The sequence below is a fragment of the Ostrea edulis genome, chromosome 8 (genome assembly GCF_947568905.1).
Source record: "Ostrea edulis chromosome 8, xbOstEdul1.1, whole genome shotgun sequence".
NCBI lineage: Eukaryota > Metazoa > Mollusca > Bivalvia > Ostreida > Ostreidae > Ostrea > Ostrea edulis.
In genome coordinates, this window is record NC_079171.1 from 74,556,838 (window position 1) to 74,582,784 (window position 25,947).

At 35.0% G+C, this 25,947-nt stretch overlaps 2 protein-coding genes across 4 annotated transcripts; one reads left to right on the plus strand and one right to left on the minus strand.

Annotated features, from left to right (window-relative positions):
- Positions 1 to 10,741: 10,741 nt before the first annotated feature.
- On the plus strand, positions 10,742 to 15,097 carry LOC125677859 (uncharacterized). Its single transcript, XM_056146714.1, has 3 exons — positions 10,742 to 10,799; positions 10,897 to 12,871; positions 13,042 to 15,097. Exons 1-2 carry the CDS (start codon positions 10,759 to 10,761, stop codon positions 12,863 to 12,865), a joined length of 2,010 nt encoding a protein of 669 aa, XP_056002689.1. The 5' UTR covers positions 10,742 to 10,758; the 3' UTR covers positions 12,866 to 12,871; positions 13,042 to 15,097.
- Positions 15,098 to 16,284: 1,187 nt separating this feature from the next.
- On the minus strand, positions 16,285 to 24,640 carry LOC125677858 (alpha-mannosidase 2-like). 3 transcript variants are annotated; one of them, XM_056146718.1, is made up of 4 exons: positions 24,406 to 24,640; positions 22,161 to 22,314; positions 21,221 to 21,523; positions 16,285 to 19,224 (listed from the first exon to the last, which is right to left on the minus strand). In XM_056146718.1, the coding sequence occupies exons 2-4, from the start codon at positions 22,275 to 22,277 to the stop codon at positions 19,072 to 19,074; spliced, it is 573 nt and encodes a 190-aa protein (XP_056002693.1). In that variant the 5' UTR covers positions 22,278 to 22,314; positions 24,406 to 24,640; the 3' UTR covers positions 16,285 to 19,071. The 3 variants fall into 3 exon arrangements, with proteins under 3 accessions (XP_056002693.1, XP_056002692.1, XP_056002690.1); XM_056146717.1 differs by having other exon boundaries at positions 24,150 to 24,631; XM_056146715.1 differs by having other exon boundaries at positions 24,002 to 24,631.
- Between the last annotated feature and the right edge of the window lie 1,307 nt (positions 24,641 to 25,947).

A 25,947-nucleotide genomic window follows, 5' to 3' on the forward strand; every position in this document is an offset into this window, starting at 1 on the left:
CAAAAAGTATGTAAATATCAAACCAACCTGATACTACAATGTAACAACATATCATGGAAATCACACTAGTATCACAGAGTAATGAAATATAACAGAGAAATGATATATCATACACTAATGATATATCACAGAGTAATGAGATATCAGAGAGTAATGATATATCACAGAGTAATGATATATCACAGATTAATGAGATATCACAGATTAATGAGATATCACAGAGTAATGAGATACCACAGAGTAATGAGATATCACATAGTAATGAGATATCACAGAGTAATGAGATACCACAGAGTAATGAGATAACACATATTAATGAGATATCACACCACGGATTAAGTGAAAATAAAACCATGTTGATAACACACCTCAATAATACATCATAAAAGCCAAAACTTAAGTAACGGTATGCTCACGCCTGCATTACGCATTAAGTACCTATTAAATCACACCATTGACAAGCGTTGTATGCGAGTACAATATGTATTTGTGAAACAAAGACGTCCAAAATGGCTGTAAAACAATTTAGATACTAAATACTGCGTTCTGTTATAACGATTGTACATATGAAATATAAAATTACTAGTACTTATGCAAGGTGAAGATAACGAACAGTGATCAATCTCATAACTCCTATAAGCAATACAAAATAGATAGTTGGGCAAATACGGACCCCTGGACACACTAGATGTTGGATCAGGTGCCTAGGAGGAGTAAGCACCCCCTGTTGACCAGTCACACCCGCCGTGAGCCCTATATCCTGATCAGGTAAACAAAGTTATCCGCAGTCGAAATCAGTGTGCCAAGAACGGCTTAACAATCGGTATGAAACACATCAGACAGCATTTGACCCAATGCAACCCCATGCAATGGCTTAGGTGAATAGTTTCCACCATCCTGTCTAAATATCAGGGCGTACGGTAAAAAAGATAAGTTATGAAAGGCATTGTCACGGTAAATACTCATATGGAAAAGGCATACTACCACCAATGCGACCAACGTATTTTTTTTTTTTTGAAAAGTATATCACTTTCCAAGGTCAAACTCATAATGTTAAAAATCCCCTACTTAAGGATATTAACTCCAGAACCTCTGAGCACTACTACACTACTGCACATAATGCTACAACTAAGCCTAACTGGTGCAAACATACCACGCACTTATAGCTATACCTTATTAAATCGAAGCATTTTGTCTTCATTCAAATTTCGAAATAGTAGGAGAGGAATTATATTTTTGGCTGAAGGATTGGTTAATCAAAACGTTATAAATCTGCGTTATACTACAGTTCTTGTTTCGTACGAAATTATTTCTTTTTATATCCCCAGATTCATGTATTTCAGTTTATAATTGATGATTGAAATTGTTGAAATTCTGTGAAATTTTAGACACAGGCATCTTTTTTAACACGTCCTTTCAAACTCTCAAATTTGATTTCATGAAATTTTGTAGCATATCAAGTGAGCAAAGTTCATTATTTATTTTCATTACTCGCATTAAATATTTTTAGATATATATTGTTAGCAGAACTGATATGTATCCGTTTTATGCAATGGCTGACTTGTGGTGTAGTGACATCAAAAGGCATATCAAGTACAATTGAATAAATCATGAATACATTTTTAGTACAAGAAGTAATGCTTCGAACACTGTACCTCAATAGCAGGCATTGCAACCCCAGTTTTGTTCTTTTTTTATTCCCTAATCATCTTTCAATATACATATCAAACATACATTTTCAATGTAAAACTTATACGGTACCAATGTTGATGCACCAGGTGCGCATGTCGACAAATAATGTATCTTCAGTGATGCGCAACGGAAATGTTTGAAATCCGAAATAACAATGAAGTTTAGTGCTATTATAGCCAAAAACAGCGTGCCAAAAAATGGAGTCAAATTTGCCTGAGCTATGCATGAGGGAGATAATCCTTATTTTTGAAATGAATTTCTAAATTTTAAAAACAGCAATTAAATATACATCCGTATTTTCAAGCTAGTAACGAAGTACTTAGCTACTGGGCTGTAGAGACCCTCGGGGACTAACACTCCACCAGCAGAGGCCTCGACCCAGGGGTCATAATGTAAAATGTATACGGTAACAATTTTGATGCACCAGATGCGCATTTCGACAAATATATAGATCAAAAATACACTTCCTAAAAGATTGACAATACCCCAAGTCTCAGGTGCACACATCTTCCATGCAAGGTTTTCAAAATTGACATCATCCCAAATATCCGGTGCAAAATAATCGTTCAAGCAGTGTTTTCAAACAAGGAACATATCATTGAAACATGAGAGGGCCTTCACATAACATTACCAAGTTTAAAACTTTTACATACAAGCACACAAACAAACAGACAGACAGGCAGGTAAGCAAACGAACAGAAAAGAAATCAATGTCCCTAAATTTCCAAAGAAATGGCTATAAATTCAGACTTAATCTACATAATAAATAACGTTAAACTTAAAATGACACATACTAGTAAGTGTATATACAGGCACTGTGACGGCACAATGCAAATGATTGTAACAGAACAAGGACCTCACATAGTAATTAACGATTAAACCACACAAATAACGTATATTTATTAATAGTGTGTGGACAATGATATCACACAATTAGTAACAATAAAATCAGACAGCCACCGCACAGATACCAATTATATGTTCACATTGACATCGCACATTGATATTAAACAGCAGATATATATGTGATATGGAGGAAGAGAGAAACACCAATATCTTAGAAAATATTCATATAACGATATTCTTGGTTGTTGTAACGAATCTTAAGAATCAGTTTTGCTGTAAATTTCAGATTGTAAAATCCCTGAAGTTAGTTATCTTGGAACACAAAACGTGACAGAGCGAGGGTTTGAGTGTCAGGCGTGGGACAAACAGTACCCACACAGACACAGCTACGGATCCTACCCCGGGGCTCGTGAGAATTATTGCAGAGACTTTGATTCTGACGAACCGTGGTGCTTGACAACGAACAGAAAAGTGGTCTGGGATCGGTGCATAGTGCCTTCTTGTGGGGTAAATGTGACAGGTATGTTATATAGTATCATTCAGAAATATGATAAATTGTAATCGGTGTGTCATTTTGCTTCTACAACATAACGGCGGTAGTATTAACAATCGTCTTTAGATTGTTAAAATCCTACTAGTTCTTACATTAACTAATCATACAAGCAATACGTGTATTGTTATTAACAATAAAACAATTCACACTAGCCGTGTGGTGAAGGTTTTTGTATTTCAATTAGGAAATCAAGGTCAAATTGTCGAGTCGATCTAAATCTAACAATCTGATGTAGGTGATGGTCGCTCTTTGATAAACATATCACACTAATACTGAATATCTCTGTTCTTTTAGATATGACCTTAAACAGGTTCAATGGAAATAAAATCACTGTTACGACGTGCATAGGTCAAATTTTACAGCATTTTACAGCAACTTGGATGTGTGGATGATTCAATATAGTGCAAAAATTCTCAATTAGGACATTAAACAAAATACATTTAGAGGGGCACATGAATACGAACCAGAAATACATGCTTTAAGACATTAATAATGCACAGACACTGCTTTCAATCAATTTTCAAATGAAAATATTTTTTTGAAAATTCCGAACATTAAATTTGCATCAGATGAAAACGCATAAGATACACTGATTTTGTTTGTTTGCAGCGAATCCTTCCTCATGTGCGTCTATCGATGAATTGGATATATCTGAACTGAAGAACGAAAGGAGTTGTGGATCCTACTGCAAGTAAGACAAACGTTATGAAAGTAGACGCACGATGTGGTTAACTATATTACCGAAACTATTTGAAGTAGGCCATTAATATTTATCAACTGAATTAACATGAGCATCGAAAAGAAATTCATAGGGAACAGAAGTAGATACAGAAACAATGTGATTCGTGAAAAACCCATCTTGTTATGGGGACTCATTATCAATTGAGTATTAATTTCTGATATGTCTCTATCTTTCACAAACAACTTTTACCGTTGGCATCAAATTGTCCGTATTAAAACCTTTACCATTTCAGCTGGATTAGAACAACTATAAATGACGCAATAACAAAAAGAAATCTGCAAAATGGACGTACATGTATAATTCAGGATAAGAAGAAAATAGTTCGTAAACACGAGCAGCTTCTTCAAAAGGGCGCCTATACACCATGGATGTGTATGTAAATTTACGTTTGTGTAATAATCTAGATTAATATGAAGACATGCATGATTGTAAGGTACCTTAGCCTGTATGTTTCCAATGTAAATGTATTCCTGTAGTCAATGCAACCCTTTCCATGTGTACAGGGGCTTCCCACTATGACATCAGTATTTATATCACGTTGATTTTAACATGTGTTGGTTTCTTCCGCGTAAGTATTTCACTATGTATTGACAGTAGAAAGTGCATTTAAGATTCGGTACTTGAATCCCCTGGTCTGTATTATTAGGCCTTGATTGTCAACAAACCATTTTTTTTTTTTGCTCGCGGGGGTGAATTCTCACATAAATTGAATGCACTTCCGCTTGAAATCGCTACCATTATTATTTTCTAACTGTCATTATCATACCTGACATAATGTGCCATAAAAAGGCAAGGTCGATTGGGTTATATTGTATATACTTTATTGAATTATTTGCAGGCTCCATCTCAATATTTGACGGCAATAAAGATGGTAAGTTTTACCAAATAATCATGGTCTTTAAAACATTTCAAAGCCCGAATTTATTTTTTCAGTTAAAGCAATACATATGTTGTAGTGCAGTAATGTTCCCACTGATGACACCATTTTGCAGTAAATGTAAAACATGCGTCTTTCAATATTTTACTTGATGTGTTATTCTGTCACAAATACATACTTTTCGTTTATATATAGATCAATGTCATATGGTGTAAACTTTTTAAAAAAGAACAATTTCAGTTGACACAGTTGAATGGAATTTCATGGAACTTGAGTTAGCATAGAGAAAGGCGCTTACTGTCCACAGTTGATTTCTTCTTGACATTTCAGATTGCATTACCCCAGAAAATCAAGACCCGGACGTTCAATGGAACAAGGAGATACTCAGTAAATCACTGAATCTAACCAATCTTCAATTTTAATACACCTTTAAAAGTTGTATAGATACTTTGTAACAGGGACTCTGAGCTCACCTTACAATATTTACAATCAGTTACAATAGCTTTAGAAACTTTTAAAATTATTAACAAAATGTCCCCATTTGTTTACAAGATCTAGTTGTTACAAAAAACCATTCATACACTTTTAGATATACAAATACAGCGGAAGTACCAAGACCTAGAACAAACAGGTACGGGATTAAAACTTTTAGATATGAGGCAGCAAAGCTCTGGAATTCTTTGCCAAACAAAGCAAGAAATATTACATCATATAATATATTCTCAAATTATATTCAAAATTGGTGTGGGGAATTAAATTGTAAATGCAGCTCATTACAGATCCCAGCCTCTCCTGCCTAAATCTTAAAGTTTTGATCCAACTTCTAACTATGCTTCTAAGCTTACATGTACAAATTTAACTGTATTATTTTTACTCTGCTCTGTCTCTTAAGTATGCATATTTATTTAGTCTATGTATATATCCATATTTTTATGTTTGTGTTGCAAACTGTTTTCAGTGCTACATGTGCATCTTAATATAGCTAGTCCCTGTTTATATATGTGCATGACTTGTGATGTCTGTATACATGTATGTATCCTGTTTTATTTCAAATTTCTGTTTTTATATATATGCATGCAATTATATATCATTAGTGCTTTGTGGTTTGTTATGCTATATAACCGGTTAAAGAGCTCTTAGGTCATGCTTATTTTTACCTGTATATATTTCAAACTTTAAATAAAAATCACTTACTTACTTACTTACTATCAGTTTGAATATAAAAAAAAAATGAATATAACAAACAGTTGTCAACTACAAATAAATGAAGGGCAGACGCGTACATACCGGATATAAAGCCAGGCGTCTAGAATGAGAAAAAAATCACCCTGTCACCGTTTGTACCCCCTTAAACTTTACATCTTGTTCAGGTTAAAAGCAGAATGTTTAGAAATGAATTCAGTATACAAAAATTACTGAACAATTAACATATAACAAATATCATTCGACAATTTTCTGTGTGTACTTGTATTTACTAATTAAACCATAGTGCGATTATGAACACGCTGACTTTAATCAAAAATATTGAAGCCTTAAGTAACACTAACTTCATTGTTAGTAGCTTACCTCAATTTAAAAACTGATCATACACACAACATGCTCTCATTTTCGGATCAAGTGAAGGACATGCACACCATATGCAGGTGATAAGGGATATTGCTACACAACTGAGACGTGGATGATGAAAACACAACTCTAGTAATGTAAAACTCATACAGTACCAATTTTGATGCACCATATGAGCATTTCGACAAATAATGTCTCTTCAGTGATCCTCAACCCGAAATGTTGGAAATTCGAAATAACAATGAACTTGTTAGAGCTAAAATGAAAAATAGAATGCCAAAAACTGGAGCCATATTCGTGCAAGGACAAGAGCTATGAGTAAGCGATATGATTTTTAATTTTGAAATGAAATTCTACATTTTATTCCAGTAATCAAATATACAATATAATTCAATTTCATATAATTCATAGCAAATGGAAGCATTTAAAATATGTAAGAAACAGTTCAGTTATACGGTTGGTTTAAGAATTTGATACTGTGTTAGGAGAGGTAAAAAGTATAATATAATTATCACAAAAATGTGCATCATGTGTCTTTGAGTGTTTCTATACTAGATTTGATCAAAAATCGGATTGTTACTTAAGCAATATGGGATGGTTCCAGGAGACAAAGCTAGTAACACAATTGACTTTGTTTGTTTAGGCTCACTTACTACAAATGTATTTCAAACAAATTGACCCCGGTGGGATCTGGGTTAGAATAGGTCCTCAGTACCCCCTGCTTGTCGTAAAAGGCGATTAAATGGGCGGTCCTTCGGATGAGACCGCAAAAACCGAGGTAATGTGCCACAGCATGTGTGGAACGATAAAGATCCCTCCCTGTTCAAAGGTCATACGCTGCGAGCATAGGCCAATATTTCGCAGCCCTCCACCGGTAGTTGTGACGTCTCCATATGAGTGAAATATTCTCGAGGGGGACGGTAAACAATATCCAATCAATGAATCAATCAAACAAATTCCACATTAGTAATGCTACTGGAAATCCAAGATTGAATTTTTACACATAAATACTTCATATTCAAATACATTGACTATCCCACAAAATGAAAAGAGTGAATGAGTTATCGTACCTATGCTGGATTCCAAAACGTAGCGGAAAAAAAGTTTCGCAACCGATTGTTATATCTAGCAAGCATGCTGTCAATTTTCCAGATGTTTTCGCCTCACGGACATATTCACTTCTATGAAGGGATAACCTCAACTGTACTGTCACAACATCTGCGGAAAGAGTGTAAATCAAATTTCAGAGTAATATTCACACCGAACTTTGAATTTTGAATCATACAACTGTTCCCAACTATTGCTAATACAACCTATCATTGAGTAAAATGCTGTCTGACGTCTTGAATGCCGATTGTTAGACCGTTTATGGCACACTGATTTTGACTACGGATAACTCCGTTTACCTGATCAAGACATAAGACTCACGGCGGATGTGGTCGGGAGACAGGGGATGCTGACTCCTCTTGGGAACTTGATCCCACCACTGGTATACCCAATGGTCCGTCTTTATCCAACTCCTCTTTGTATTGCTTATAGGAGTCATGTGATTGATCACTGTTGGTTATCTTCATCTTTCACAGTAACAAAACGCATTACTATTCAAGATTTCACATTATCACTGTTCACGATAAGGCTAACTTTTTGACATCAAAAACAGCTGTATTTGCAATGAAAATAGAACACAAAAATATGTACATCTTGTCAATATTTGTTTGCTAAACCCAGCTTTCCTTCCATTCAGAGGTACATTGAATTTGATATTGAACAGATGTTACAGTTTCCCAATGACAATGTATACATACTCTTTGGTTATTTAATGGCGGCCCTTTATTACCTGAAATATCTTCGAATTCTCACGAAAAAGAAATGATTCAACAGTTTCTCTAAGAGCAGGAAAAGGGTATTATTGTGGCCTTCAATTTAAAGGTTAGATATAGGGGCGAAGTTTTAGCTATTAATATGTCCATTTCCATCCATACCTCTATTCCAAATATTGTATGTTTTACATAACGACCCCTGGGTCGAGGCCTCTGCTGGTGGACTGTTGATTCCCAAGAGTCTCTACAGCGCAGTATATAAGTACTTCTTTACTAGCTTGGAAATACGGATGCATATTTAATTACTGGGATACAAATTAGAAATTAATTTCTAATTTAAGGATTATCTCGCTTATACATAGCTTTGTCCTTGGACGATTTTGGCTCCAGGTTTTGGCACTCTAGTTTTCCTTTTAGCTTATCGTTACTTCGAATTTCCAAAATGGTGGTTTGAACATCACTGAAGAGACATCATTTGTCGAAATGCGCATATGGTGCACCAAAAGTGGTACCGTATGTTTTACATTATGACCCCTGGATCAAGGCCTCTGCTGGTGGACTGTTGGTCCTAAATGGTATCTACAGACCGGCAGCTAAGTACTTCGTTACTAGCTTGAACATACGGATGTATATTTAATTCCTAGGATAAGATTTATAAATTCATTTCAAAGTTAAGGAATATCTCCCTCATGCATAGCTCTGTCCTTGGACGAATTTGACTCCAGATTTTTGGCACTCTAGTTATCCTTTTAGCTCTTACAAATTCATCGTTATTTCGAATTTCCAAAATATCGACTTGAACATCATTGAAGAGACAGTATGTGTCGAATGAGCATCTGGTGCATCAAATCCGGCACCATATAAGTTTTACATCCAAATGAACTGGAACTAAAACGTCATAACTTACTCCACACTTCATACTTAGATATGTTATTGAACATAGATGTTAACCTTAAACCAATAACTCAACTTGATGACAATTAAGGCTGATTTCAGCTTCTTCATTTTCAATTTTCCATTCTTATATACACTATAACTGTATTCCATTATCATTGGCATATGGTAATCATGTCTCTAAACTGTTTTGATACGCAGGACTTGATCAGTTTTAAATCGAATCAGGATAGTGACAAAATATTGTTAACTAATTTCAATGGTCTCCGTTGGAGTCAGCATTCACAATTTCGCAGATTTCATAGTGATAACGTTGTCATTTCCAAATACAACCTTGCTTTAGGTATAATCCTATCTGAAGTTTTTCATATGTGGACTACCGATTCATCCATTTACCTTGTCAATACTTTAAATCGCAGAATTTTTCCCAAATCAATAACATTAAAATCGATGCCTTTTCAACATTATGCACGTCCATTCCTCACGATAAATTAAAGACTAGGTTTTTTGACATCATAGACAGTTGCTTCTTCAACAAACAACGGAAAACGGAAATATCCATATCTAGTGACCAGTCATTCAAAAACTTACTTTGTTAAACACCACTCTGATTCAAGCACAAGTACTCTGAATTTGAAATTAAAAAAAAATGCTAGAGTTCTGCATTGACAATATCTCCGTGGTGTTTGGTGATTCGGTCTCCCTACCGTTTGTTGGAATTCTCATGGGCACGTATTGTGTTCCTTTGTTAGCTGATATGTTTCTATATTCATATGAATTTATTCAAAAACTTCTACGTGAGAAGACAAAAATATCTCCTTGCGGCCTTCAATTCGACATTTAGAATTATCAATGACGTTGTGTCCATTAATAATATTAGCTTTCATTCATATGTCGATTTTATATATCCATGCGAACTTGAAATAAAGGACACCACAGATTCGTCCACTTTTGCTTCATACTTAGATATTTAATTGAAAGTATACATTAACAGCAAACTGACCACTCAATTATATGATAAATAGGATGATTTCAGCTTCTCCATCGTCAACTTGCCATATTTATGTAGCAATATCCCATTATCACCTGCATATGGTGTTGACATATCTCAACTGATTCGATATGCAAGAGCTTGTTCTGCGTATAGTCAGTTTTTAAATCGAGGTAATCTACTGACAAACAAGTTGATGGCACAGGGGTTTCAACAGTCTCGATTGAAGTCAGCATTTCGCAAATGCGATGGTCGTTATCACAATCTAGTTCGTTAATGCAGCCTGTCATTGGGTCAAATGCTGTCTGATGTTTTTCATACAGATTGTGAAGCCGTTCTTGGCACACTGAGTTTGACTGCGGATAACTCCGTTTACCTGATCAGGATATAGGGCTCACGGCGGGTGTCACCGGTCAACAGGGGATGCTTACTCCTCCTAAGCACCTGATCCAACCTCTGGTGTGTTCAAGGGTGTGTGTTTGCCCAACTATCTATTTTGTATTGCTTATAGGAGTTATGAGATTGATCACTGTTCATTATCTTCACCTTGCATCTATGGCTCATGACGGGTTTAGTCGGTCAACAGGGAATGCATGTTCCTCCCAGCCACATGCTTTCACCGCTTTTGTGTTCAGGGATTCGTGTTTACACAACTTTGTATTCCTTTTGAGAGTTACGGAATTCATCACTGTTTATTACCTTCACCTTTTCATCAGTCAGATAAGGATGCATATGTAACGGTATATCTATTTTTCAGTTGTGGTTGGAATATATATTATGTTGGCAATTGTCATCGTTATCGCCGTCAGAATAAACCAGTAAGATTATTTCATCTGATGATTAGATGGATATTGTATTTAATAAAATAGTAAATACAAAATAGTAATGAATGAATGACAACATTGTTTAACGCAGGATGACGAAAAGGCTAGATGTCGAGATCAAACAGATAGAAGTACGGATCCAGCGTGAACTGTTAAATATAACTTGCATGTTGTTGCATCGAGAGTTACAGCGTATGGTTCGACGAAGGCTTCGACAAAGGTCAACCAGATACCAATCTATTGCAGAGGATCACTATGAATTGACCCCGATTGTGAACGATCCATATGAACCTCCTCTTCGAAGATCTGCAACATTAGCAGAAACAGAATACCAATATGTTGCTCCATACGAAACTCCCAAAGAAGGCTGCTTTTGTAGATATTGCTTGGATCAAGCTGCCAATCATCCCCCAAACAGCTTACCAGAAGTAGATGGAGCGCATGGTACAGCAGGAGCATATGACAGTCTGCAAGGAATTTTCGTAGAGAAACCCTTCCTTGACAAAACTACTTCAGAAAAACATTCGCAGTATTCTCTTCTCAATAACCCGCCTGATGTTTACTCGCTAAGCGGCAAAACAAGAGCATTGATCCATAATGATCACTCCCAATCCACAGAACGGCGTCTATCCCGAAGAAGAATGCGCCGTGGAAGAAAATCCGGACTTAACGATTATGATGATGACGGAATTAATGGTAATTGGATAGAACTGGAGCGGATTAAGCAAAGACAAGAAGAAGCCGAAGATGCGGAGTTCATATCGCAATTGCTATCCGATGTGAAGAGAGAACCTATCACTGATGTTTTACCCGGTATCAGCCCATTCAAAATACCAAAAACATTGCCTAATTATAGACGAGAAGAGACAAACGAATCCATCGCCCTTTCGGAATTTAGCTTTTTAGAATTAGAAATACAAAAAGTAGATGATGCCATCGATGCCAATTATACTGAGAAAGAGAAACCCAGTTTCAAGAATGAAAGATTATCGGATGCCGGAACAACTAAAACCACCAACGGTGCACCTAACGAGTTGTTTTCTAGTTCGAATATAAAAAGCAAAGCAGAAGAAAACAATGTGGCACCTACAAAAGGAGTTTGCTTTGCAGAGGTGAATTTTGATGTAGGAAACAGCGGCGGCGAATCGAATTCATCAGACTACTTAAAACCAATGCCACACAAAAACACAGGAGATAATTCAAGCGAAAAGCAAACCAGTGTAACAACTGAGTTTTGCCTTGCAGAAGTAAATTTTGATGTTGAAGATAACGAGGGAGACTCAGAATCAGAGCAATATGGCAAAGAAAACGGTTCAAACGAAAAACAAATCACTGACATCGCTGGACTTTGTATTGCTGAGGTCAACTTTGATGTTGAAAACATCGAAGCACTCTATGTATCACCAAACAATACACAGCCAATGGCGGACAGAGACAACAAGAAAGATAACATGTCAATCGCGTTCTCTACCGGACTATGCATTGCAGACATAAATTTTGACATTGAAAACACAGAAAAGGTATCTGATTCATCAGACTACCTAGAGCCAATTGAATTAGAGTCTGGAACACACACATTGCAAGACGAGAAAACCGACATTGAAACATACGAAACATTGCAAAATGTCACCGACACCATGGTTAACATTCCCAACATTGAGACCGCCAATGAATATTCCATTCAAGGTGAAGATGCTGGTTTCAATATTTGTTTGGCAGATCTGAACAACTTCCAAGATATTTTGTCAGAAGTTGAATATATGGAAGAATCTATATTAGACATCGGGTATTCCTCAAGCAAAGAATACGAACGATTGAGGAGGTCTACAGAGATCGTCATGAATGCACCGGAGGAAAAGCACAGGGAAGAAACAACAGCCATGTCTGCTGATACAGGACTCAATGTTTGTTTTGCAGAACTGCAAAATTTTGAACAACTGCTCTTAGAATCTAAGACAGTGGAAGAGACAGCATCGGACAAATCACATGAAAGTCATGACGAAATTAAGATTGACGTCGACGTCAACCATAGCGATGATTCTGACACCATTTCTGAGTGATCACAGGTAAATGCCATTCGCTTTTGACTTGGGATAAAGAGTTTATTCTTCCTCTGTGCATTGAGTTCTATGTGTAAGAATTAAAATATGATTTCTTGACTATTTACCGAGTTATTCGGCATATAGAAAACCACACAAAACTTGAAACTTAGATATCTACTAATGATTCATTTTAGAGATGGCATCCTAATGACCGGGTATAAAGAGAACCATCTAGCGAATTTTATGAAGATATCCAGCAAAAGACATGGTATGCAGAGAACCAGCTTAGACTTTGTATATAGAGAACCAGCCAAGACGTAGTGTAGAAAGAACCAGCTAAGTCTTGGTATACAAAAATGAAAATCAGCGTTTTGTAAAGGCTACATAAATGACACAGACATATATTGAACAATTCAGTATGCTTTATAGAAATTCTATATCATTATCACATGTTTGTTTGATTTTGTACTTCTTGTGTCTTGGGTAGTCAACAGCACACTTTTATGTGTGGGTATTTTTCTAATTAGAAAAACGTACTTATTCACACACCGAAGGTAGGGTTTTGATTTGGAAATTTACTGAAAACTAGAAGTTTTCGTTGAAAAAAAATGCATTTGATTTTTACAATTCATTGATGTACCTTTTCTGACACGATATAAACGTTTGATTTGTTTACTGTAAATACTTGTATTAAGACATAATTGTACAATCTGTCGACACATGTTTATGCTGTTATACAATTTGCACATATTTTTCACTGGATATATTGATTTCATTTTATGCGTATTTGTGTTGAGTTATATGTATTTATGCAGACTTCTGTCGTTGGTATGGATGAACATCGTATTGTCTCCATAACTAGCAAAAACAAAAAAAGAAGAAAGGAAACATTCATTGAAGATGGGATATGACTTTGTTATTATACTATCATTCTTTAAAAGAAATATGCTCAATATACTAACAAAGCTATTGCTTTTGTGAACGTTTGGCTTTGGGTTTTTGTGTTGGAATTCTTAAGATGACAACCTAAGCAAATATCTCCCATTGATCTAACAATACATTTTACATGTAGTTTGTTTAAAAAAGACCTGTCTGTATACTCACTGTTTGTTGTCCTCCCTTGTTTTTATTATTTACATGTAATAATCTATGCAACTTTGTGTTTTTTCTGCTGTATGTACATTTATGTATGTGCTTCTGATATGTATAGTTTCATATTCATGTTTAAAAAGGATGTCAGCCACTGTGAAGATGTATTACTCCTCGTTAAAGAAATGATATTTAATACACAAGTTTCTGATTAGATATATAACCATGTAGTATGTAGATTCAAAGTTTTTTATCCCCAGGTTTCTGTATTCAAAAGAATGGTTTGAAGTTTTAAATGTACGTTTATAGGAAAGTTCGCTAAAACATGTATTTTTAATAACCAGAAGGCTACTTTTCCAAAATAAATAAATAAATATGCAAACATCCTATTGCACGGCAAATTCAATAGCACCCAAATCATTTCAACTGGGATTATAGTGGGGGTTACATGACTTAGATCAATATCGAGAATTAATGTTTCACATAAAAATAGTCCAGTTGAGCAATATGGATCACAGATGATATTTCACTTTTCTTCTTGAAAGTATCATGATTACTACTACTACTACTACAAGTACGACTACTATTATTATTATTACTACTACTACTACAGTTACAACTACTACTACTATCAATACTACTACTACTACTATTAGTATTAGTATTACTATTATTACAACTACTTCTACTACTACTACTACTAGTTTTATTATTATTACTACTTTTACAATTACTTCTACTACATTGTACTTCTATTATCATTGTTGTTATATGGATGTAGTATTATCACTGCTATCTTTATCATTACTAATATTATCACTACCCTTATTACCAAGGTTATTATTATCATCATTGCATGTTGTTTTTTCCCATCGCTGTTATTTTTATTATAATCATTATTATCATTGATTGTTATACTATGTTGTTTCTATTAAGATTATTGCATGTTTGAGTATTTTTATTGCATTTATTATCATTATTATTATTATTATTATTATTATTATTATTGCTATTAATATATACGCTATTATTAATATTGTTGCATTTTTATTTTCCATTTAGTATTCGTATTATTATGATTATTATTGATTTTTACTATTATATTGTTTCTATTATGATTGTTGCATGTTTTAATATTTCCTATTGTAGTTATAATCACTATCCTTATTGGTTTTTCTATTATAGTATTGGTTTTATAATTAGCTCATGTTTACTTATTTTTATTGTATTTAATATCATTTTGTTTTTATACTCATTATATTCAATCAAAATCTAATTAAAAAAATGTCAAATATTTAGCATGGTATATTTAATAAAGGCTTGTCAACGACTGAATCATTGTATTATTTTAAAGCCACATTTTCAAAGAAAGAAAACACGATTCCCACCACCTGGTTACTCCCTGAAAATGTCAAAACCTGGTCTTAATTGGTTTGTTAATGTCAAAGATCAGTTGTCATTATCTCTTAGCTAGGAATTGAATTCGTTAGCTAAACATTGATCATGATGAGAAATTGGCATTCTAAAGGAAGGTTATTATGAAGGGTACACGAAAAAACAACCTGATGTTTTGGACAAAGTGCAAACGCGAGATGATTCTCATTTGTAAACCCGCGAAAATCATATCTGACTTGGGGGAAGTCATGGTGGCAATGACTTTTTGTGAGGGTTGGAAAATTTCAATGTTACTTTCCCTTGCATACAGTACTTGATATCCGTGATGTGTGTTATAAAGCGTTGCTTATAAACATGTGAACTTTACACTATCTACAATTGACCACACTACTAGTTTACAGACGTCCTCATTAATCGGCTTGATTCACTAAAGGAAATGTTACAGTAAAATGTAACGTTCATTCCATTTCATCAGTGACAGCAATGAAGTTTGTACAACTGCAGACATTTTTTTGCAAGATAAACACTGCTGAAACAGACGTAGGGGGTATCAACGATACATAAGGGAGTGGATATACAGATGTTACCAGAATTTATATCTGATGTAGTAAATAAAATACAGAAATAACACAAGAATAAGTCAGTGTAAGTTCACTTGTTACCAGATCTGTCAAAGCAACGTCTTTGTCTATGGTTATCCTTCATCGAACCTCTGGATCAGCTCTATCATAATCAAAGTTTCGATCTAGCTATCTCGATCCTATGTCACCTGATTTTTAATTACGGTGTATATCAATTCTAACGATTAAACAGTTGGTCCAAATTTTCGGTGGCGTAGATGAAATCTCCGGAAAGCAACATCGTCTATTACTGGATCTTGACCCGAAATTCCACTATCTCCAAACGGAATAAGTATAACGGTTTTCATCAGGAAATCAATGCACAATACACAGTAACATGATAGAAGATTTATTAGCAAACAGCGATGAGAGTATGGAATGTAATTGTAATGTTATCACTGGTTACACCCGACATAAAACAAGGACGACTGTTATCAGCAGATGTTAAATAGGACGATCCTACACAACGTTTATCACGTGAATACGACGTCACAATAACCGATAAACATCACATGGACGTCTTTATAATAACCTCTAAGCATCACGTATGTCGTCACAATAACCACGAAAGGTCATATGAACATGACATCAAAATAACATCTAAACGTCATATACTAATGAGGTTAAGTATCCAAGATAATCGGACAGTCATAAATTATCATACATTCGTACATGTATCCAATAAAAACTATACACATACATGTTTCACGCATTATGGCCATCCATACATGATACGTAATGAATCAATTTTCATACTTCAGACATAATGGGACATTGTTTTACGTGTATCACAGTATATATAGCATTAAACATCACTGATTCACATTCATATCACCAATAAAATAAAATAATACATGTCATTTAAATACAAAAAACAACACATACACAACGACAGTATTCTTTCACATCCGATATTCTGCAGGGATTTGAATATCATTCCTGACTTTTTTATAAGTCAACATCCATGCATCCATACAATACACATAAATACTTGATGGGTGTGGTAACATGTTTGTGACATACAAGATATTTCCACATCCGCTAATGATACTATTACAATTTGGTATGTATAGACACGCTTCTCGCAGGGAACAGCGCAGGAGGTCGGGATTTCAAAAACTGAAGGGTGGATAGGGAAACAGATAATCCATGAAACACGCACCTGTTTATTTAAAAAAATCACAGAATTGAAATACCAATCCTGAATTGAATTAATATAATTCCATAAAAACAATATTAGGGTCAGCAAAACATCATCATAAAATATAGATCACCTGGCAATATCAGTCACACTGCCCTGATGCCTTTGGTAGGTTTGAGAGAAAACTAACATTATCTGATCACTAGATGATTGCACCATTCTGGTTTATAAGACACCAAGTTACTGATATGTAGAGTATTTATAAAATGTTTCTGAAATCATTATCTTGATAAGTTGGCAATCATAATATATATATTTGTGTTGCACAAAAAACAACGTGTTTCTCTTCAACCTCCAGTGTAGTAGAATTATATCATTGTATTGTGTTAATTGTTAAATTGCAGTATGTAGTATATTATAGTAAGCGAATTATCAATAAAACATCAGTAAAACAATCTGTTTCTCTGTAAACTCTTGTACTAAAACTTGAGGCAACATCATCTAAACACTATTTCTACTCCACACGGAGGCAGGTCAAATGCAGTAATTCCATTAACTTGCGATTAAAGATAGTAAGTGTGGAGCCAGTTATTACACAGATTACTTTCTCATAATAGACGGGTTATTATGATAAACATCAATATTTAGCCTTAACCTCTAGGCACCAAATCTAAGCACATTTCCTATTTTACGAGGAAATAAGTCAGTAGCAACTATTTCTTAAATTTGAGATGAACAAAAATGAAATAATGTTTTAGTTAACGGGATCTCAATACCACTTGTCATTGAAACTCCGTCTCTTGTCACCGGGGATAGAAAGGTTGACAATATTTAAAACATATCTCCTTCATCGAGTAATCTTAATGCAAGGTGAAGATAACGAACAGTGATCAATCTCAAAACTCCTACAAGCAATACAAAATATATAGTTGGGCAAACACGGACCCCTGGACACACCAGCGTCCATTTCAATCATCAACACAGACTTCACATGAAATCCCATTCACAAATTAAAACCTTTCAAGAGTAAATATCTCCTTTAGTTTTTTGGTCATTTGTTGAGACTGTCTCTGAAATAAATTCAGCTTAGAATTGTGCAATGTACTACAAAACTCACGAAAACCTAAAAAAAAATTCAAACAGATACATGTGCACCATATTTACATATGAAAACTACATATATCCAAATGTGGTGTTGCAAACATCCCTAAAGACTTGGTTTCAGCAAATATAAAATATTGAATGAGCCTACTTTCTATCTCGTTCTCATTCTTACACTATTTGTTTCCCGCGTTAAATTGAGTCCAAAATCTGGCTTGGATTTCATAAAAAAAAATCTCAAACTTAAGTTTCAGTTTTCTTTTATTTAAGCAGTCAATATTTGAGTAAACTCTCAGACTTTAGTCCAAGTTTCGACTTCAGTTCTTTTTCGAGAAATCCTGGCCTGATGTAAGCTCATTTACATGACATAGTCGGATAATGAAGATCACATCTAAACACTCTCTGACACAGTCCTACTCAGATAGCGCAGCTTTCTGTCCAATAAAAAGTTGAAACTCACTTTCACAAGATCCCAAGAATATACATCTTTTATCATACTCAATTTCACAGCATAAAAAGTATGTACATGTGTAGAGTTTACTTCACACTCAATTTCACTGGAAAAGAAATTTGTACAACTCTTATCACACTCAATATCACAGGATCACAAGTCTATACAATTTTTATCACACTCAATTTCACGGGATTTCATGGTTGTAGAGCTTTTATCACACTAAATATCAAATGATCTCAAGTCTATAAATCTCACTAGCATACTCAATTTCACAGCATTTGAAATTTCTACAGTCTTAACACAATGCATTTCACAGGATCTCATGTCTATACAGCCTTTTATCACACCCAGTTTCACAGTATCTTCAGTCTACATGGCCGTTTATCACATAAAACAATTACAAAATCACTCCCATTATAAACATTCACCATTTGACCTTGAAACTGTATATTTCCATGGGATTCAAGGTAAGGTCACTATCTAGCGATGTGGGGCCTTTGTCGTGTAGTAATGTCAAGGACGTCCGCCGCATCTCCTTCACCCCTAGCGTGTCACTGAACAGATCCCGTAATCTGACCTAAATAAAGTGTTTGACAGAACATGTACCTGGGCAGTAGTGTAAGGTATGGTACATAACTCCTATTGCATGTACTGGAATGTTTACATCACAAGAACTACACTAATGACGCAGCTCTATCTTACTGTTCTATGAATGCAAACTAATAGAAAACGTTTAATAGAGGACCAGTGAACAAATGTATATCACAGGTTTAGAGCCTGCTATTCCACAATCCTCTCCTGCCCTAAACTAGGTATCCCATAATTCTGTATCGTTTTACTCACATATACCACTGTCAACGTCTCAAAATAAGCAATGTTATTCCACATGTAAATACACCTTTTACGGCTAATAAAACTAAGAACCACTTTATAAAATACCAGGAAAATGTAGGACAAGCAATTATTTGTAGTTTTTTCCCATTACTATGCATTCTCCATGTACCTATGTATAGCCTTGGTGGAATAGAACAACCCAATATCCGCGTTTCGACCCAAATCAATGTTTCTTGTGTCACAAAAAGACTTGACATCTGCTCAGTATTCATCTATTTACGTATATTTTTGTAACTGAAGCGAAACCATACTTTATTTGAGCATGTGTGCCATTTTACGAGAATAATGTAAAACCCTCGAGACGTTGACAGAGGTGTATGCGAGAGCAAAGAACGACAACTCTGGGTAGAGATTGCCCCAGCCCTAAACTAGGTATCCCATAATTCTCTGTATCTAAAGGTGAAGATAATGAACAGTGTACTATCTCATAACTCCTATAAGCAATGCAAAATAGATGGTTGGGCAAAATCGGACCGCTGGACACACCAGAGGTGGGATCCGGTGCTTGGGAGGAGTAAGCATTCCCTGTCGACCCGTCACACCCGCCGTGAGCCCTATATGTAAAACTTATACGGTACCAATTTAGATGCACCAGATGGGCATTTCGACAAATGCCTCTTCAGTGATGCTTAACCTAATTTTTTGAATCCTGATCCAGTAAACAACAATATGTGTCCAACAATATCCTACATTGTAAGTATAGCCCAAAACTAAGCATCCCATAATACCCAATATATCTAACTCAAAACTAAGCATCCCATAACACCCTATATCTAACTCAAAACTAAATACCCCATAATACCCTATATATAACCCAAAACTAAGTACCCCACAATACCCTATATCTAACTCAAAACTAAGTACCCCATAATACCCTATATATAACCCAAAACTAAGTACCCCATAATACCCTATATCTAACTCAAAACTAAGCATCCCATAATACCCAATATATCTAACTCAAAACTAAGCATCCCATAATATCCTATATCTAACTCAAAACTAAGTACCCCATAATACTCTATATCGAACTCAAAACTAAGCATCCCATAATACCCTATATTTAACTCAAAACTAAGCATCCCATAATACCCTATATCTAACTCAAAACTAAGCATCCCATAATACCCTATATTTAATCTAGAACCCATTGCTAAATCTCCCACAATTCTTGATGTTCAGTCACTAGTTAGATATCCCACAATTCCCTTGTATATAACTCAAAGCTAAGCATTCCGCAATTTTACACACCTAACCTTGAATCCAGTGCTACATCCCCCACAATCCTTGGTGTCCCTCCCTAAGTTAGATATCCCACAATCCTCGGTGTTCATCCCTAAGTTAGATATCCCACAATCCTTGGTGTCCATCCCTAAGTTAGATATCCCACAATCCTTGGTATCCCTCCCTAAGTTAGATATCCCACAATCCTTGGTGTCCCTCCCTAAGTTAGATATCCCACAATCCTTGGTATCCCTCCCTAAGTTAGATATCCCACAATCCTTGGTGTCCCTCCCTAAGTTAGATATCCCACAATCCTCGGTGTTCATCCCTAAGTTAGATATCCCACAATCCTCGGTGTTCCTCCTTAAGTTAGATATCCCACAGTCCCCTATATCTAACACTAGTTTCGGTATCCCGCGTGTCTGTTGTTCACTACATATCCCACAATCACTTACCTTCCCCTGTGTATCAGTACAAGGTAATCCATGGCTTGAAATCCCACAATCCAGTCCTAGTCTGTGTAATAGGAGTGCCGAGTCATCACTCCGTGTGATTGGTCCATCATAACTCAGCTGTAAGGACCAACTATTGGGTAGGTGCACATCGCACAGTAAAGATCCCGACAGGAAGGAATGCTGGGAAATCAATGACGGTACACTGACTGAGCTCTTCTGAGGTAGAATCTGAATGGTATGGACTAAGTGCAGGTGGTACATGTGAGCTTGGAGTGAAGGAAAACCACTTGTTTTGCCCTTGATCTATAAAGGAAAATTAGCAGATAGGTCACAATATTTGCATGCCTTATGGTGCTAAGGAAACATTCTAATTCTTATGTGCACCACTCATTGTATTTACACAAAGGATACAAAAACTTTTCATTAACTATATTCTGAATATAAATTAACTTCAAACTAACTATACACTAAGTCTACACTAACTATGCATTAACTTCAAACTAACTTCTAACTACCTTTGCATTAATTATACATTAAATTTACACTAACTATATATTAACTTTACAATAACAGTTCACTAACTTTACATTAACTATGCATTTAATATAATGTACTAATTTACACTAACCATGCATTCAATATATACTAACTTAACACTAATTATACACTAATTTTACACTTACTATATATTTAACATGTATTAACTTTACACTAAATATACGCCAACCATGTGTTGACTATATCATAACTTTACAGTCTCTATGTATAAACTTCACACTAGCTTTACACTAAGTATACATTAACTGTATTCTAAATTTAAAGTTTGTATGTATAAACTTTACACTAGCTTTACACATAATACGCAGAAATTGTGATTGGTAAAAGTTGTTTTGTAAAAAAAACCAAGAAAAAAATGCCTTGTCAAAAAATGATCACTTACTGGACGAGCACTGCGGGACTCAAACATAGGTCTGAGCCTGTTTGGGGTCAGCGTATTGTCTCGTATACCTTGGCCTTGACCTCTCATGCCGTCCTGATTCAGCGTCCTGTCCAGCATCACCTGAATTTCACATGTCACCAAGATACATATATATCTATAAATACAAATATATATTCAAACATATATGTTGATTGATTGAATTAACAAATCTAGTGCATTGGCTCTTTTCCCTTCAATTAGCCATGACTGCAAAAGAAGAATTGAACAATTCACAATGACGTAGACACTCAAAGAACACTTCATACAGAAGTGCTTACACTAAACATGTAGTTACAATTGGGTGACAGTATACTCTTCTGATTTATATATCTAGTTCCGGTTGCTCTTTTCTTTTTACTAGAATGAATGGATTTGGTCTGCTTTTAAAAACAGTGCGTTTACAGAGCAAGATTGATTGACGCGTGTTGTATATATTTGAACTACTCGTTTTGTAAAGTGGTCTACCTCAATCAAATCACAATGATTAGTCCCTGCCTCTGTGGCCAAATCATACACTACAAAGTTTACAATGTGTGGGCCTTTTCTTCAGATTTATATACCTAGTTCCGGTTGTTCTTTCTTATTAGAATGAACATATTCGGTCTGCTTTTTTTTTAAGAACAGTGCGTCTACAGAGCAAAATTAATTGGCGTGTGTTGTATATATTAGAAATATTGGTTTTCTAAAGTGGTCTAGTTAAATGAAGTCACAGTGGTTAGTTCCTGTCTCCGTGGCCAAATCACGCTGTACGAATTTCAAAACGTGGGTGCCTTTTATTTGTACTTTTGGAAAAATTAATGAAATAGTTGAGCATCATACTTTTAATTTCTAATCAGATCAATAAAACCAGCATTATGTTCTAACAAGGACCGTGTAGTTGTCATGAAAATAGACTCCCCAAAAAATCCACACAAAAAAAAAAAAAAAAAAAAAATACTAAAACAACAAATACAGTTCATTAAAACTCAAAAACGAACAATTAGCATTTTCCCTATTCCATTTATTTCCTTTTTTGTTCGTATTGTTGTAGTGAGTTTTATGAAATCTTATTGTTTTGTCACTCACACAAAATCACAAAACAGATTGGTAATAATTTAAATGTTAAACACTAAGATAATATATACATAAAACACAGCAATGATATTGTGTAATCTTTCAATTACTTAGAACTGAATATGCAGTCGCATTTTAATTTCCATTGGATTAGACACCGTTCAGTCATCATTCAGTAACAATCCCGTCACATTCCAGTGCATATCTAGTTACGCATTTGGAATCGATGAGTTAAATTCATTGATCATTCAGTCTCTGTTCTATACGCATGTTGTCATATTTTAATGATATGTTCGTTATATCCAAATTTAACAAATTGGATAACTTCATTCCATGTATATAACCATTAAGTAGCCTGTTTTACCAACGTTTTATATTTTAGAAATAATTGTAGACGTTTGTGCGACACGCGGTATTTTTTATGTTTTTTTTTATTTCTGTAGTCATTTGCACCTTGTTAACATTTCGCCGATTATTGACAACAATGCATATCGTATAGATTTGCTTATAATACCAGTTCGATAAGAAACAAAGATCGGTACTATGCCTCCTATAAGGGATATAAATTGAAGAGTTAGGCGAGGATGATATATGCCAGGGGTGGGATCAAGTGCTTAGGAAGAAAACGCACCCGTATTGAGAGGTAGAACCCGCCGTTATTCCTATATGTGGATTGGGTTAATGGATATATGTGTTTTTTTAAAGAATGGTTTAAATCTAGAATACATTACAAAATTTTGTTATTGTACCTTCTAATGTTCAACGTTAGTTCCACATCCCTATTTTATCACAACAAAGAAAACCACAATAATCCTTAATCCCATTCGATACATGTCACATGTATTGGTCTATTCTTTTAACTATATAACAATGGTGACGCGGTTTCCCTGCACGTACCCTGATAATCCCACAACAAATATCCAGGTGTGTAGAACAGATTATCATCACGTGTATATCATTGAGGTGGTCTACTGATAATCTCACAACAAAGATTCGGGTGTGTACAGCAGATTATCACAAGGTGTACCCAATTAATGTGATGTATTAATAATTCCACAACAAAGATCCAGGTGTGTAGAGCAGATTATCACCAGGTGTATACCATTCAGGTGTTCTATCCATAAGTATGGTCCACACACACAAACATATCTACCCCCGATAATCCACCGTTGTGACGATCTTCTCTGGAATGCGTACTTCTTCTGCGTGTCTATTTTCACTAATGATGATCTTAGAACTCCGGGATTTCTCTAGCTTTATTTATTATATTCCTTATGAAATTGATTCATCAAATTTACCGTTTATCCATATCACATTACGCGGTTGAGTTAAGGCTTTCCCAATAAAATTTTTAATACCAGTGCTGTACATAAATCTACTTTACCACATTGGCACATTGCACGACGTCACAATGAAGGTCATGCCGTACATATCTACAGTCCTTTTGTGGTTGGAAATGTCAAAATATTGTTTCGTTATTTACCACCACTGTCAAACGGTAAACTGCAATCACGTAAAAGTTTCTGTAAAATGGGTTATATTAATTGTCATTGATATTGAAAAAGTTTCAATTTCTTCTTTATATAGCATACATGCTAAAATAATATCCATATTATGTTGTGATCTTGATATCGCCCTTAATCTACACGTATAGTTACTTTCACAATGGACTCATTTGCATAAACAGGGTTTCCGTACATAAACATTTCATCATTGGCACGACACCCCGAGGTTTTTAAGTGAAAAATGTTTGATTTATGTGACATGTGAACTTCAGTGCCAAAGGAAAGTTAGGAGAGCAAGTTCTGGCTTCAACAGAAAATATGTTTTTCAGGTTAGATTCAACTTCGTATGTGCAAAATTCGCTGCATCTTGCATATTCAATGCAAACATTAGACATGTTAAAAGTCACAATAAACTTGCTCTCAGCACTTTTCAAATTAAGAAATTAATATGCTTTGAAGTTATATTAACTTCAACTTGCATTGATATCTGGATATCGTGCCAATTTAACGATTTATACATACACGATACGTTTTTATCTTGATATTTGATCACGTGATACAGACTTGATGTAGAGACTGTCGGTCTGGTAAAAAATGTATAAGATGTCAATCTGCACTTAATGATATATACATATTGTTTTTATATAAAAGGGTTGTGTTTACAGAATTTGTCACAAATTGATCTGTTTATTAACGCTTTTTTCTGACATATTTCTATGGCCCTACTTAACACAACTGCATATGAAACACATGCACAGAGAGAACGATATTTATATTAATAACTTACACTTGGAAACTCGTTTGTATAAATCATAGCTACACCAGAGAAGATAACCTAACTTTACAATAAGGACGTCTTATCTTCGGGGAAACGTTAACAGTTATTGCTCTTTAAGTTTTCTGAGATTACTCATTATTACAGTGACTTGCCTCGAATGAAGATTGGCATTTCAAATATCGTACGGGATATATAGTTTTAGGATAGCAAACCCCAAAAATGATCATGTATCTCCATTTGCTTACCCCATCTTTTATTTACTCCTCTCTCATATGTTTCAAACCTTATATCAGGAACGAAACTTCCATCGTTAACTAGTAATCCTACTGATCACATATACTTATAAGAAACAGGTGTGTACATCGATGCATCTAAAAAATACAAGCCACCCCTTATATATCAGCAGACATAT

Coding starts and splice junctions, on each gene's coding strand:
- LOC125677859 (XM_056146714.1), top strand. CDS start 10,759: ATGTTGGCAATTGTCATCGTTATCGCCGTCAGAATAAACCA. Junction 10,800..10,896: donor ATCGCCGTCAGAATAAACCA/GTAAGATTATTT, acceptor TGTTTAACGCAG/GATGACGAAAAGGCTAGATG.
- LOC125677858 (XM_056146718.1), bottom strand. CDS start 22,277: ATGCTGGACAGGACGCTGAATCAGGACGGCATGAGAGGTCAAGGCCAA. Junction 21,524..22,160: donor AGTCCCGCAGTGCTCGTCCA/GTAAGTGATCAT, acceptor TTTCCTTTATAG/ATCAAGGGCAAAACAAGTGG. Junction 19,225..21,220: donor GTACTGATACACAGGGGAAG/GTAAGTGATTGT, acceptor CACTTTATTTAG/GTCAGATTACGGGATCTGTT.